A 17162-nucleotide genomic window follows, 5' to 3' on the forward strand; every position below is an offset into this window, starting at 1 on the left:
CTTTCTGTTATGTCTTTTACCATGCCTGGCTTACACAGCCTACTAAAGTGACTGACTGCATGCTATGACAGCCAAGACAGGTCGCTTCTGAGAAGCATCTGTATTAAAAAAAAAAATCTATTTTTTTTTTTTTGTATAAAAGTTAGTTTATATGTTTTCAGCTAAACAAAAAGCCATTGTTATTAGATATAAACAATTATACAATATTATCCTGTCAATATATTAATAATTATATTATAAATATCCACATCTATGGGATAGGAGTCATTCCTTAAGCATAATTGCAATATGTACAGTTCTAGCTAGAGTATATTTTGGATCAGTAACTGAAAAGTGCTCCCATCACAAAAGGTTTAATATCCTTTTACGATTATTATTAAGATCTGCAGGGGATCTGTTTTCTTTGTTTCTTGAGACCCCTCAACTGTAAAGTTTAAACATAGCTCATGATTTGCCTGGGGACCTAGAAACCCTTACTGCATAGCATGATGAAAGAAAAATCTGTATCATAGTCTGTGACAGATATTTCACCTTTTTCAAACACCACACATATTAGTAATGCTTTTTAATAGATGGAATCCTGCTCTTCACATTTGTATATGTATTACACTTTTATATGTGTTATTATTAGTATCCACAGTATGGACAAAGAAAATACCTCAAGGTGTAAAATCATATGAACATGCCTTTTGTAAAATGTTCTTTCTGGAATACCATGCTGTACAGACGAATTAAACCCCATTATACCTTGGCAAAGGGCATTTCCCGCTCAGCCTTTCGTCATCTATGTAGCGATGAAGAACATCTTGGGACCTCTTCAGCAGCACAGACAGTGCCATTCTAGAGATGTATCCTTCCTGTGGGGTTGTCACTTTATTGCTGAATGAGAACTGAAGCAGGGTCTCAAAGCACACTTTTGAAAACTCTTCTCGCATCCTAATGTCTATTTCTGCCTCTGAAAAACAGGCCCTGGGGGGTTAGTTGCAAGTAAAAAAAATAAAAGATGTGCCTACCAATAATAATAATAAGCAGAAATCAATTACTTTTGGAGCAAGAACAGAAAGCAAAAAAAGGAATTACTAAAGAACTGCTGTGCATTGAGAAGTACTTAACTAAGAAAAAATATTCTAATATTCTAAGCTAGAGTACATAGCATCTTGCTAAAAATAAATAAGAAAAAAAAATTAAAGTTTCTAAAAAGAATTTCCTGCTTTCATTTTATAGAAAGAAATCTATTACCACCTACTGCTAACAAACACCTCAAGCTATAATAACAAAAGTAAAGTTTTTTTCACAAGATATTTAAAACAATACACAGATACTTATAGATAACTCATCTATGGGTGTTATGTGTCAACTTTCCCTCTATTGCATTATAACGGTTAATTAACACATGCAATATCACATACACATTCTCAAGGAATATGAATAGATAATTATAGCTCAGGAGGGGGTCTGCTACCCTTCTGCTGACTCTTTGCTTCAGCTTATCCTTTGAAAGGTTAACTTTAGGGTCTCATTTTTATTTTGACATAATTTATTTGATTCATTTTACATTTTAAGCCTATACTCAATAAACACAATGGAAATTTGAAAACATATTACACAGAATAGCAGACAAAGAGGCTGCACTATAGCTAAAGCCCCACCTAACGCATGATACAACAACCACAACCCTTATCTATTCAATCAAGCAGAAAATGTGCATCACGTGGTCTAACTGTCATCATGTAACAATGAAAGATGAACACTTTAGCTGGAAATGGGTTCTGACAACATCAACGAATACTTCATCTGTCAGGAGCTTGTTATGTAAGATTTGTTGAAAAACTAGGCTGCTAGAATTTAGCATTTACCCAAAATTTAATTTTGCACAAAGTTAAATATTAATCAAAAAAAGACAGAAATGCAGTGTGCTAACACAGAGATGAATGAAGATTCAAAGCTAATTATCAGCTTAAGTTTAAAAAAAAGGCATACAGGTCCTGAAAGGAATACAGCTTGCTACCTGTCTGCCTTTGGTTTTCTTTTTGTGTCCAAACTTGAAACCTTTCTGTAGATTAGGATCAGTGAAAATGTTGTAGCACTGTACTAGGCTATTGGTTTATTAAGATTTAAAACCAGGAACCCAGCATTTTTAGTTGGAGTTAAGAAATGGGTCTTTCTCCAAGCCGGCCTTTCTCAACCTTTTTAACATGAAAGAAAACCTTGAAAAACCTTTCAGGTCTTAGGGAAACCCCAACAATAATTACTTTATACACAACTACCGGTAACTGTATATTAACATGGTGATCAATGACACCAAGTAAGTGATCTAAAAATGACTCTTATATTACTGGCCAGTAGGAAGAATGTCACCCAAAAAATGGTCATTGTTCAAGGAACCTCTACAACCTGCTGGGGGTATATTAAAGTTTTTTTTTAAATAATATATGTGCGTTCTGATTTATATAATCAAGACCTATCTTTTAGGTGACTTGTATGTTTTTATCAAAATGTCTATGGTCAATTTACGTCGATGTACAGTCCCAATGAGGGGCCATCTTATAAAGGAGAATATTCCACCATTTGTGACCAACATTAAAGTACAACTGAAAAGTAATGCATATAGTTTCTATCACACATTCTTTTCATAAGAGATGCTAGCTATACACATCTGTACAATTTTTCAATCACCTTTCGGGTCCAACTGCTCTGTGCTGCACAGAATTTTTTTTATTTATTTTATGTCTAACGCAAGTAAACTCTGTACTGGAGGAGTAAGATTTTTAATTTGCCCCAAAAAAAAAACAAACAACTTTAACAATCTGACACGCTACCAAGGATTACATATCAGTTCAGACATGATATACAAATTTACTTTAAATATAAAACTTTAGGTCACAAGATCACTCCACTATTGGTGACAAATCCCCAGCAGCATAATCAAAGAGAACATACTTCCATTTACCTTAATGGAATTGCCTCCTGGCTGGTCTGGAACTCTTTTTAATCTTACTAGTCTGGCTAGGGATGGAGCAACTCCATAACAACAGGTAAGTGGTCTTCTAGAGATTCTGCTGCTGGTGAGTTGTCCCCAGAGACAGAATTGCTCATGTGACATGGGCTTAACACTTACCAAAGTAAATTGGAAATACTTCAATTATTTTCTCATGCTCATTGTATTTTACTCTTGTAAATTAAATATTAGGATCTATGCAGATATGTTTCCCTGATAATTAGGGTGTGTTTTCTCTTTTCACTTTTTTTCTGCATTAAAATTAACTTTTGACACTAGAAAAAGACAATTCAGTGTAAAAATCAATTAATTCTGTAAGGTCTAATTACATGTCCTACAAATCCTTTTTTAGAACTTTTTACATATTAATGTCAACTAAAGTCACGTTCTTAGGTTTGCTACAGATCCCATTTATATTAGGAATGAGGAGCAAACTTGCAAACCTGCAAACTGTAATAATATTTGAACCATAGTAGGATGCAATCAAGAACAAAAGAAAGTATATACTAGTACCATGAGCTCCCTATACAAGTTGGTCAATTAATAAAATTTTGAAACATGTTTGGAGGTATGGAAATCTGGCACAGTAAGACGATATTATCTCTTAAAAGGAATGCAGGGAAGGAAGGTTGAGTCTATCCGTGTGGGGTTGTATGTGAATTCTCACAGTGCAGACAGTTTATTCCGCCGCACACAGAAACATAACTCATAATAAGCATGTTATACAAACATCCTTTTCACGGTCTTGTTTGGGTAAGAGGAACTGCACGAACACAGAGCAGGATTCCAAAAAACCAAAAGTATAAATCGCTTTGCAGATCTTGTGTCTATTTAATTTATGGTATGTTTTGTGGTCTTTAACTTCTCTGCTGATGAAGTTACTGACGAAGCTGAACTAAAAGTAACAATCAGACCTCTGATCTTTTCAGCTTCAAAAAAGCAGCTTTAACTTAATTGTGTAAAAAGCGCTCCCAACAAACTTGTAAAGTTCAATATGGTTTTGTGTTAATTGCACCAATAATTACATTTATTGTTCATTTCAGTATCCAAGTCTATAAACTTATAAACTTTATTTAGACTCATGCAAAGAAGTTTTTAGCTGGTAAAGGGACAGCAAATACTGTAAGTCAACAAGACTATACAGTACTGCACAGTGCGATCGATCTAACAGAGAGCTGGCTGAGAGGTTTTGCTGAAAAGTAAAAGCTGCTAAATTTCCTTGTTAATGATCTAAATCTACTTCATTTTCCTATAAACTAGACAGAGACAAAACAAAACTAGACTAAGACAAATTTTATTGCTTTGATGACTAGCTACGTACACACATTAGATTTTTGTAGTTGGAAAGGATTTTTTATGATCCTTTCCAACGACAGAAGACTGAAAGTTGAATGAATGAGCGTTGTACATACAGCACCGCTTTGCTCTATGGATGGGGGGGGGTGTGAGCCAGCATTTGTTTTTTGTGGATCCGCTATGAAAAACATTGCACAGCTGCTGAAGACATGTTAGATTCTTATCTGATACTAGCCTCAAAGCAATATTCGGACGAGAATCATCTGATGTGTGTATGCAGCCTAAGCTAGGCTGGATCACCTAAAATTGGCAAGCATAATAAAAACAACCCAGCATATTGTAGGACAGACAGATGCTAAGTTGCAGTTTTCACTCACACCGAATGCACACAGTCCACCCAAACATCTCCTCTACGGCTAAATTTAACTACATAGCAATAATTGATCCTGGAGTGCAGCTCATTTATCTTTTTTCTCAGGTAACATGAATTGCAAATATAGGCTGTGATGGGAGCTGGTAAATGGGCCTGAGGAGCAGGGGGAAAAGTTTCGGCAATATAAATTTGAATTTCATACAACTGTTATAACTATCCAATGTAATACACAGTGGGTCTGATTTATTCAAGTTCTTCAAGATTTGAGAACATATACTGTCCTGGAATACTTGGGTGATCCCAACAAACCTGGAATGGTTTTCTTAAAATTGATTTGCTATTATTTGGCAAATGTTTTAATCCTGTACTGAGTGGGGAAGAAGCTGTGGATCGATAGTCATAAAGTAAGCAGGGCAACACATGACAAATGTAGTGTTCCTGGTTGTTGTTGCCATAGGAAATCGATAACCACTTTCATTCTACTGCCCCCTCCCTATGTTTTGTTCAAACTTTCCAATGCACACCGCCGCAAACAGCCATGGGGTTACTGGAAAATGCCAGATGGTGCACCTGGTTACACGGACTGTGGAGAACACTGACATGTGAATAATAATTCAAGCCAAAAAAAAATACATATGCAGTATACCTCAGCAAATACATGCACATTTGACTGAATTTTGCCTTCAAGACCCTATAAGTACAGACAAATAAAAGTATTGATTTGCTATAAATGAACTAACCCATTTAATTTCCTATTGTGGGCTGAAAACACATAATTTTGGGTACTGATCTTTAGGATGAGTTTTTAGTCTCTTTTGAAATACCTCAGTTTTTAACATGATCATCACACAAACCTATGATAGACAAACCATGATGTACAAGCCATGCCAATTTAAACTTACCAGTAAATGAAGAAGACTGGGAGTGTATTGAACCTTTGTTGAGCATAGTCATAATTTTACCCACAAAGTCCTTGGGAATAAAATTGGCCTAAGGTAATATCTCTGTGCTAATTAACTGGACAACCTAAAAACAAAAAAGTAAGGTGTCTTGTCAAATAGAAGTCTAAATCTGTATTTTCCAAATATACTCAATAATATGTATTTAATGGGGACTTCCCACTTTATTGTACTAATAGTAAAACATTAGCTTATGGAAGTGTTACTGTAAACAATAGCTTTCATTACAGTGATAAATCTTTATAAGCAAAAACTATACTTAAAAAAAATTGTCGGCACAGGTAAAAATCAATTCACAAAGAGAAGTGTATTTATTGTTTTGTCCACCTTCTTAAAAGACCATTAATATAATATTTAGCGTGAATGATACCACCGATTAGATACATTTCAAAATATTAAAAAAAAACTCCTTTCAAGATCATATCTTTGGGCATAATGGCGATGAAACTGGGTAATTATTGTATTGAGATCAAAACTTATTTCTGTCTTAGAATCAATGCAACTAATAATAAGTAGATGGTACACTTAATACTTAAAAAGTCAATTACAGGGATCACAGCTCTTAGAAGCAAAATACAAAAATACAGAAAAGCATAGGAAAAAAAAAAATAGAACATTGAACGCATGGTAATTAATAACTGCACAGCAAAAACAACTTGCTGTCTATTCTACTGTTTACCTCTATGAATTATCTAGACTCACGTTGCCAGCCAATATGAATTGGCTATTGTAGTACACATGACTAGTGCAAAAGCAAACAAGCCAGCCTGTTTTTGTAACACAGGTACAAGTGCCAGTGCATATGATCCTGATATCGTAACACGCACATGATCAGTGCCAGTGCATATGAGCCCAATATTGTAACACATGTGACTAGTGTTGGTGCTTATGAGCCCAAAAATGTAACACACATGATCTGTGCCAGTGCGTATGAGCCTGATGTTGTAATCTATTAACCTAAAGCCAAAGACATTATATTTACCAAAATTATTAATGAGAAAATCTAAAAACTGCATAACATTTTGAAATGCCTCCACACAATAATAATAGGAACAAAAATCCCAACTTCTCCCTTTCTGTAAACATGACTCTGAGCTTGTCAAGCGAATGAAAGGGAATTGTTAACATGCAGAGTAGGGGTATACATAAAGGTGTGGTAAACATACCCTGGATTTGCCTTCAGGTGATTTCCAGCTAGTAAACCATTTGGGAGTATGAACTGTCATTTCTGTGCTGCGTATTTTTGCTTTGAACAATGTTGATAATAAATCTGTCTGAACATTTGGTTATGAGCGGTATCAGGAACACTGTACCCACTGTCGTATGGCTTATAGTTATTACAAGTGACAGCTTAATTCACCAAAGATCTATATTTGCTTGTGAATGTTTTCTATGAGGTTGCTCAAGTTACAAGCAACAGAATATTGACGTTCGCCTCCCCCCCCACCCACCTCATACAGATGGCATTACAAAGAGAGCTCTTTCCTCTTCCTCCACTCACCTCTACATCAATACTCTCATTTCTTTGAAACTCTTCAATTGAAAGATTATCTGGAGGTGAGCTAGAGAGAAAAAAAGAAGAAAAAACAGCATTACTCTGGTGGTAGTTCCAGGAAGTAAAGTGATGCTGTGTATGGAATAACATTTCAAAGTTATATGAAAAAAAAACAGCCTTTTACTTAGGAAAGAAATCATTGGATTTGCATCTGACCCTTTGTGCCAACAATATTTCACACACCCTAGTTTACCTCTCTGGTAGATAACCTTTATTAGTTCATAGACTATTCACAATTACTAAGAAAAAGAAGTCCATTATAAGAGGCCTACTAACACATTCCATCCACTTCAGTTCCTCAGAAATAAACAGGTTCCTCAGAAAGTGTGTGTTACACAACATTACTGCCAGGTTGTACACATTGGTTTTTCAGACACTGTAAAATACGGAAAGTACATTTGAAGCAGCAGAGTTACCAGCTGCCAAAGTGTGCTTCAATATAAGTATGCACAAGAGCTGTAAAAAAAGAAAGTACACTCTTACACATTATTAAAAAAGAAATAATTTGGTCCTTGGTCTTAGCAGCACAGTGACTCAGAGGTAGCACTCTGGTCTTTGCAGCACTGGGTCCCAGGTTTGAATCTGGGCCAGGACACTATCTGCATGGAGATTGCAGGTTCTGCCTGTGTTTGTGTGGGTTTCCTCCCACATCTCAAAAACATGCAGTTAAGTTCATTGGCTGCCCCCCCCAAATTGACCTTAGACTGTATTAAAAAGACATATGACTATGGTAAGGATATTAGATTGTTAGCTTCTTTTGAGAGACAGCTGGTGATATCACTATGGACTTTGTGCAGCGCTGCGTAATATGATGGTGCTATACAAATACTGTGTAATAATAATAATATCATTTTTTTTAGATTAACAACACAACATATGTAACATATTACACTGCACGAATATTAATTTAACAAGACAAAATGCAGAAACGTGTGTGAAAAATTAAGTACGCCATAAGAATTAGGAGGGTAAGTAGCAGCCAGGTGCAGCGAATCAAAAGCACTTGATTATTGATCAGCATGTGTGACCACTTCTATCTGAAGTATTCAGGTGTGTGTTAGAACAAAGATAAGGTAAAAATACATCAGCAATTGTTGCTGACCATAATCGGTTTGCAGTCTATTTCTGAATAATGTGAAGTCCAGTATGTAAGATTATTATTAGTGGAAAACATTCAAGACAGTTTACAATCAACTCAGGAGTGGGCATCACAGCTAATTCATTCCAAGGGCAGACTGTACAATGCAGAGAATTGCAAAAAAACTCAAGAGCTACATCTCTAATTCTACAGGCCTCAGCATGTGCAAAATTAAAGTTCATGACAGTATAATTAGAAAAAGACTGAACAATTATGGCTTGTTTGGAAGAGTTGCCAGCATAAAGCCTCTACTCTGTAAAAAAAGAACATGGCAGCATGACTTAGGTTTGCATCTGAACAACCCACAAGACTTCTGAAATATATTTCAGACGGATGAGCCAAAAGTGGAGATGTTAGGCCATAATGCACACAGCTACATTTAATTAAAAACAAACACAGCTTATCAGCACAAACACCTCATACCAACTATCATGATGGTGGAGAGGTGATGATTTGGGCTTGTTCTGCAAACACAGGACCTGGGCACCTTGCCGACCATACCCTGTAAATCAAAACATTCTACCGTCAAATGTACTACAAATTAAAGGGTAAAGCCCCTCCCCTTCTGTCTTTAGCACCGTGTCGATAAAGAATGGGAGCGCAGAGCCTCCTGGGATACATATGACAGTCCCAGGCATGTGCAGAATGAGCTTTTTCTTTAATGAGGAAAAACTGCCAATCCCATGCATTGTCAGTGAGATCAGCACTCTTTTACCCCATTTACAGCAGGCTACGTCACCCGATCTTGAGCCTGCCTGATGCAAATTGAGTGACATAGGCAGGAGGCGGAAAAAGAGAAAAGAAGATGGCGGCGCTTGGCACTTCCTCTGTGCCTGGACAAAGGTGGATTACAGCACAAAGCAAGACCCGAACCAGGAAGTCTCAGGAGGGATCAACGGATCTGTGGAAGTAAAGGCAATTCTTTTTTTTTATACGTTTACTTCCCCTTTAAGTAAAATTGGTGGTTAAGTAAGGAGCAAAGTAAAGACTCTGTCTGCAGCTCTGTGAGTGTGCAATGCCTATTAGTGACAAGTTCAGTGAAAGTCTGCAGACCCAGATCATGAAGGAGGAAGGAAGATGGAGCCTGGAGGATTGAAGAGAAGACGCTGCTGGGCTGTGTACAGTTCTTGTACTGCGGTCGGTAACTGGCTGCCACACCTGGCAACTTGAAAAATAATAAACGTGTCAAATATAAAGCACAGGCATTTTCCACATCCATTTCTGTTGAGAATTGGGCACTAAATGCCTGCCTTAATGTAAAAGTGGCATCACAAATTAGCATTGCATGCAATTAAAATAGGCACAATTGACCGTTATTTCCTAAAACAATAACACAGGTAGTCCCCGAGTTACATACAGGATAGGGACTGTAGGTTTGTTCTTAAGTTGAATTTGTATGTAAGTGGGAATTTGTATGTAAGTACATTATTTTATTAAATGCAATTTGGACAGATGTTTGTCTCAACATATTATTAGGCAGCGTGGTTTCAATTACTGTATAAAATCCTCACTGTGAGGTAATCACAAACAAAGCAAAAAAAAAATCTTTATTGAGCCTAGACATTCATTACCTTCTGGAGCAAGTTGTGCTTTGATATGCAAAAAGAAACATCTGGAGAGTTTGTCTTGGTCATTAAAGAGTTACAAGAGTATGCAGAACAGCAAAAGATTTCTTCGGCAAGTCATGCAACCCCCCCAAAGGCCTCAAGAAGGAGCAGGAAAGCCCTGTTCCTTTGTCCTTAACCCGGGGACTACCTGTATACAAAAATGGCGCAGTTCTCATACACCCAAGCTTATATGGTAATGCAATTCATTCCCTCCTGGAAGGGTTTAATCAGCAGGGAATTAGCTTCTCATTCTCGGCCAGGACACTATTTGCAAAGAGTTTGTATTTTCTCCCTGTGTCTGCGTGAATTTCCTCTGGGTACTCTGATTTCCTCACACATCCCCAAAAAATGCAATTTGTTTATTCGGCTTTCACTCAAAAATTGATGTTAGACTGCGTTAATGACAAATGACTATGTTAGGGACATTGGATTGTGAGCCCCTGTGAGGGACAGATAGTGATAGGACCATGGACTTTATAAAGCGCTGTGTAATATCTCTGTGCTAAATAAACTCTGGTTAATAATAATATTACATTTGCAGGTTTATATTTGGACAGTGTATTGATGGACAGTTCTACTTAAGAAGTTATTTTATTTTACATTCTGTTTTATTGCTAATACTATATTGCTAATAACTATATTTAATTTTTTATTTTTTTTTTTTTTTTATTTTTTTAGAGTTCCACAATGTCTATTGATTCATTTATACCTACCTTTTTGTAAATAAAAAGTCCTCAAAGGTGTTGGCAAGTTCTGGCCACATGCTTTCAAATTTCCCAGAGGAAGCATGCTGCCGTGCAACTGGTAACCCAACCGAGAGCACTTTTAGTAAGGACGATACTGCTAACTTCCATGTGCTTTCTGAAGGACAGGCATACTTCAGACTCAATGGCACCCTCAAAGTCTGGGAAAATGACAAAAAAACAAACAAACAATATAATACATAAATTAAACATCCAGCATTCATTTAGCAAAAAAACAAGAAATCTATTTAATGTTCAAAACACATTGGAATTTCCAATGCGCTGAACTTGTGCTACAGTCAGAGATGTTAAGTTGTCTCTACTGACATCTAGTGGCTAAAATGCTTAAATAATTCATTTTGATTTGTATATAGTGATACCATATCGATTTTTTTATACCATTATTATTATTATTATTATTATTATTAATAAACAGGATTTATATAGCGCCAACATATTACACAGCGCTGTACATTAAATATACCATATCGTTTTTATCAGTCTAATTACACACAGAACGAGTTTTAAAAACTCTGTCCCCTCTCATATACTGATAAACTCCATTCTCTGGCATATAGCCTCATATACTGGAATTTGACAAAGGATAAATATAATACAGAGCACAGGACAATATTCTTGGTTTTATTGCTTTACTATCGCTCGGTTGGGTTATTCTGGATTTAGTCATGTTAGTTTTGTAAAACATTTAGAAACAGTAGTGGGTAAATTTCCAAACTCCAACTGAGCAATGTGATCCTGATCAAGCAGGATGTGGCCACATTTGCATATAAAATATATGAATATGGCAATGTTATGGGGCCAACGCCTTGATCTTATGAAATCTCCTCAAATATTCGAAGTAGCAAGCAGATGTCTGAAACCCTTCATCAATAAGACTTTAAAGTGCAAGTCCAAGTTGGACTAAAAACTCATGAGTTCTGGTTAGAGTTAACTCCGATATTACACCCCAAATCCTGCACCCCCAGATATACTGTTGACATCCTCTTTTTTGTGGGGAAGGGGGCAGTTCCAATACACCAGCAAGTGGCAGATGAGAATCCCATGATAATTTGCATGCAAGATATCTCTTTTCTATTTTTTATTTGTAACCTGGATGTAGGGAAAATTGAAAACAGATGACTAATAATGAAAATATGTATTATTCCAGCTAGTGCAGCTGATCAGTGATTTTGTTAATACCAACGACTGATGTAACATTTTAAAAAATTGATTACTTTTCACCACTGATTTGTGTCAGTTTCTGTACTGTACTGCAAAAAATATATACATTAATAGTAGTAGTAGTATTTCTGTTATGAAATGATTTCTTTATAAAAAATACATTTGTCATTTTCAAGAACTGGCTTAACTTTCCAATGTTAATCTTATTATATGGAAACAAGCACAATTCTAGCATTCTCAAGGTAAAATTTTAAACTTTAACAGTTTCCATGCCAACTGAATGTTAGTGCTTTAGGATTTACAGATCCCCTACATTGTGGTCATATCTCTGCCTCTCTCTCCTAAAGGACATTCACAAAACACACAATCCTAGGCTTCATTTTGTGAATGACCAAGAGGTCATGGGGTCACTGGGGGTCTGTGAGACCTGCAGAACTGGGTGATCAAGGAAGGTCAGTGTGAGACATACAAAACCAGAACGTGAGCAAGCAGATTTGCAGGAAGAAAGCACACATGATAGAAGGTTGCTTTAAAAGGAAAAGGAATGTTAAATGCTTTACCCCGGAAACAGTTATTGTGCCTGGGGTTGACTTTAACACTCTAATACTGTATAATAGAACAAGTGGTACTATTTCCTATTCAGAGAATGCATTATTTTTATCTATTTTTCCCATTAAAATGGATCTATATTCAATTGTTAGAAGCTTTCCTTAAAAGAAATTATTAGCACTGAAGCGGTTTATCAGAATAAATTAATCTCTCTGCTGTGTTTGTTTCAAATACCTGTTCGCTAATGAAGATGAACATCAGCCTTTCTGAACAAATTCATTTCCCTTTCAGCAGATATCACATGACCAAATGACCATGCTTTTGATTACTTTCTACCATTGTGTATTTATTCATCCATGCAGAGCACTTTAACAACTGTGCACTTTAGGCTCATTTGGACAAAGCAGAAATCATTTGTTTATACTTTTGTTTTCCAGGTTAATGGAATTACTGTACATACCTATACATGCTAAACACAGAACTTTATTTACAGATTGAAAATAAAAAATGGAATTTACCTTAATAATATTTTGCAGAACCTTTTCATTGACTACAGCTTTATGACAAGCCGTTTTCTGGTACAGGTCCACTACAACTTCTAAAGATTTCTCAGCAAAAGGAACATAATTTAAGGCAACCCATTCTGCCTAAAACAAAAAAAACAATTAAAAATCATTACAATTCTTACATGGAGTGACACGTTGACAGTTACCAAAATGTAAATGTTCATATTTCTGCATGCATACAGATTGAGTGTAAGTGATCATGACATGAAAGGGAAAGCTGCAGAAGCACTTTGCATGCTTAAAACAAGAAAGGAAAAATTGTCCATATAGGTGAACACTACTGATAGCCTTCCAGTCTACAGGTGCAGGTTTACCATTTTAATTTATTTGTTTCAGGACAGGGCAATTTTTAAGTAAATATCACTCACCGGTGCAAAAAGTTGAATCTATTTGTGATTCCATTTTTGGTGCAGAATAAACAGAATGAGAGAAGTTAATTCAGATTCAGACATACACAGGTTAATTGTAGTTGTGAGCACACTAAAATTCACTAGTACTATTATCATTGATTGAAAATAAAAATAAACATCATTATAAAATAATTTTTAAGGGAACTTAATTACATGAGTTCTGATTCAAGTCACTTTGTCAGTCTCACAATGGCTGATGTCTAAGTGAGCTTTGATATGATTAAAATGTGACTTGTGCGATCGGACAGTCACTTAAGGAACTGAGACTTCAGACATGCATATTACATATTGTAATTAAAGAATAATTCCACCAAACACAGAACCTCTGCTCTGAAATACTTAATTACCGCAGATGCTTTTGAAGAGAGATCAGCAGGCAGTGCATGTCCCGTGCCATCTTGTCCTCATCTTCTGTTCAGCTCAAATTTATTTTATGATTCAGCTGAGATAAAACCTCACACTGGGCCTCATTTGTCAGCATCTTTAATAAGAATTGTGTATAGTGCCCCAAAGTAACTAATCAGATTCAGACTTGTGCTGAAAAATGACAGCTGGGAATTTCAAGAGCAAATTCAACTGTCTGCTGAAGCAATTTCAAAGCTAGTTGGTATACTTGCTTAATGTAATACTACTGCTTCGTCAAAGTGAACCTGTCAGGAACTTTAAAGTTTTATATGACCTGTCAAATACGTTAGAGTCTATTACATTTGTTAGCAAGAAAAGCCACCTTGACACCTTGCAGATTCCTAATTTTGTTGTTAAAAGCTGGACACTTCCTAGACCAAGATCCACCAGTCAACCACCTGTCCAATAGCAGTTTATAAATGGCCAATAACCAAATACCAGGTGTAAGGGAGATTGGATACTGGGAAGGGTGAAACTTAATAAAAGAGAGGGTAGGTTCTAAGGCTGGGATTACAGGTAGGATTCAGAAAAGGACATTGCTAACCTTGTTCCAAAAACTACTAGTGCTCATGAAAGCCAACATCAACTGCTATCCTGATAGTGGTGCTGTCAATAGACAAGGGTATGGCAGGCTGGATGAGCTTAGGCTGCGTACACACGTGCCATAATTATTGTTGGAAACGAACGACTAACAAGCGTTCGTCCGATAATCGTTAACAAAAAAACGTGTACAACAATACCGATGAATGAGGATTGTCCCTGGAAAAGGACGACCTTCCCAGCAGATCTGATTGGGCAATGATTGTTTGCAATCTATTGTGTGTACGGTCGTTCAGTGATCGTGGATGGTTCTGCAGTACACTTTCTCCTTTACATGTCACTTCCTGCATAGTTTAAACGATCGTATCCAGCGTGTGTACATTGTTGGTGGATTATATTTGAACGATCGTATAGTTACCCAAATGTTGGGCTGTATGAACTATATCTATATTTTTATATGAGATCATGTGCAATGTGTAAGTCATAAAATCAATGCTACTATTCTAATATTAATTTATAAATAAATGTTGTTAAGGATATGGAGGATGTAAAGGAGAGATTACAGGCATTGTGCATTACTGGTATTGTGCCTTTCGCTCCTATTGTGAGACAAATAAACTTTGCTAAAGAATATACATCTGTTTGTTTCCAGAATGGGGTCCTGTTATACAGTTACTGATTGTGTTTAAAGGGGAACAGCATTGCTTAATATAAAGGAGCTGTTTTTTTCCCAATTGAAATGCAATGGGAAATGAAGACCAATCTTATAGGATATTTTAGTAAATGAGGCCCATGGTAAGGTACATACTGCAGTATATAAAGAAATGAAGGGCAAGGTTGTGACTATCATGCTATAGAAGAAATAGCTGAAATGATCAAGGGTCAAGACAAAGGGCAGTGTGGTTTCCACAGGCACGGCAACTAAACTAGTATGTGTGCTTTACTTGATCTAACATGGAAGAGAATTCTTAGCACTGGGTGGAATAATTCTTTATATCTTTATATCTTAGCAATTATCGCAATTATCTAGCAAGACAAAATTATCTGCCTTCTGTATAAGACATTATCTCTAAGTAACGAAATTGAACACAAAGAAAGCTGAAGTGAGAGGTGATAGTCAAAAAAAAAAAAAACAAAAAAAAAAAAAAACAAAGACCATGTGTTGGTGGCTGATTCGCTGAAATAGATTCAGATGCAGCATCAGACTTGCACATTGAAGGGTAGGACGGGACAATGTTCAGAGTCTATGCACTCCTTGCTAAGAACATTGTGAAATACAGTCTGAAAAGTTGCCACAAGCACAGCAGATAGGGTGTCACCTCCACCATGTTTAAAAGTGTGTTCCCCAATAAAGATAGCTCCTACCACAAACAAGAAAGATACAGATGCCAATAGCAATGTACAGACACATACCTGATTGTATTTGGCATTTGCAATGTGCTTTGTTTCTAGTTTTCCATATTGAGGAGGTTTACATGAGAACTGTACAAATGCACATAACTGGTCAAAGATAGCAGGATACATTATCTGCATGTTTTCAGGTCCTACTCAGATGGCCTGTGATGAAAAAATAGGATTGCACATAAGACATGATGTATGACAAACTCAATAAAATAACAATCCCTGATTAGCTATCACATGATAATGTTTTTTTTTTTTTTACTCTCTTTACTTCCGACAATTTAATCTCCATGTATACAGGCATCAAATGCATACAACTTGATTCACAGAAAATATATGTTGGTGCCTATCAGCAGGTGCCGGATAACTTCTGCTAATCTCTGCAGCAAGTGGATGTTTATTACACACTGGGGTTGATGGATTAAAAAGTTAGCTGCAGACAAAATATATTGATGTCTACAGCAACCAATCAGCTTCCAACTGTTCAAGAATCTAAGAAAATGCAATCAGCAGGAAGAATGTTTTCTGTTTGCACAATTTTATTACATCCCCTTTATTGTAAGCTTGACACGCAGCAGAAAACAAATTAAGTTTGTTGGAGCACTTGGGGATTTTCTAGCACTCAGCTACATGGAAATTTTTTTTTTGGTTTCCTTATGTGGGTGCCTCCAATACCTCTAAAACCTCTAAAAAAATTATCAGTTTGACTTTCAGGAGATTTTTAGATAAGCTTTTTCAAGGCAGAGACTAAATAAAAATTAAGCTGCGTACACACTTCCAATTTTTATCGTTGGTAAACGAACGACGAACGATCCTGCACGATATCTGCGAACGATCGTATGGCACCGATCCTGTACCTACAGATAACGACACTATCGTTCAAAGATATTGTACACACGATAGATGCGATCGTTTGAACGATACAGGAAGTGACGTGCACCACAGGAAGTGAGCGAACGTTCGTTCACCGCGCATGCTCAGACCATGGACGATCACTGAACGACCGTACACACGATAGATGGTCAACGATCGTCGTCCAATCCGATCCGGTCGTTCATTTCCAACTACTATCCTCGTTCGTCGGCGTCGTTGGTTACTTTTTTTACGAACGATTTTTGGCCAATCGGTCGTTCGTCGTTCGTTCGCCGTTCATTTCCAACAATAAAAATTGGAAGTGTGTACGCAGCTTTACTTTATTTAGTAATCTTTGGTGGAAGTGGCAAAATCTGTCATTGTGTAGCCAAGTAGAAAAGAATGTTTGCATAGGTTTGACACCAGATTGTAATTTATTGCTATACAAGTCCATAACTAAAATCTGCACCATCCATTTAATTTTCTTAAAGCACTAAAGAATTTGCTGTGTATAAAACATAAATATTTGCACATTAAATGCCCATGATAGCTACTGTAATAACACACAATAAGAAAAATACTATTACT

At 36.4% G+C, this 17162-nt stretch overlaps 1 protein-coding gene across 1 annotated transcript in view; it reads right to left on the reverse strand.

Annotated features, from left to right (window-relative positions):
- MON2 (MON2 homolog, regulator of endosome-to-Golgi trafficking) overlaps window positions 1-17162 on the reverse strand; it is a 56193-nt gene that overhangs the window by 8394 nt on the left and 30637 nt on the right. Inside the window, 7 exon segments of the mRNA XM_072401204.1 lie at window positions 748-955; window positions 5570-5693; window positions 7128-7188; window positions 10640-10830; window positions 12919-13047; window positions 13335-13352; window positions 15735-15878. Of these exon segments, the coding sequence (XP_072257305.1) occupies window positions 748-955; window positions 5570-5693; window positions 7128-7188; window positions 10640-10830; window positions 12919-13047; window positions 13335-13352; window positions 15735-15878 (875 nt within the window).

This window comes from Pyxicephalus adspersus, chromosome 2, assembly GCF_032062135.1.
Source record: "Pyxicephalus adspersus chromosome 2, UCB_Pads_2.0, whole genome shotgun sequence".
NCBI lineage: Eukaryota > Metazoa > Chordata > Amphibia > Anura > Pyxicephalidae > Pyxicephalus > Pyxicephalus adspersus.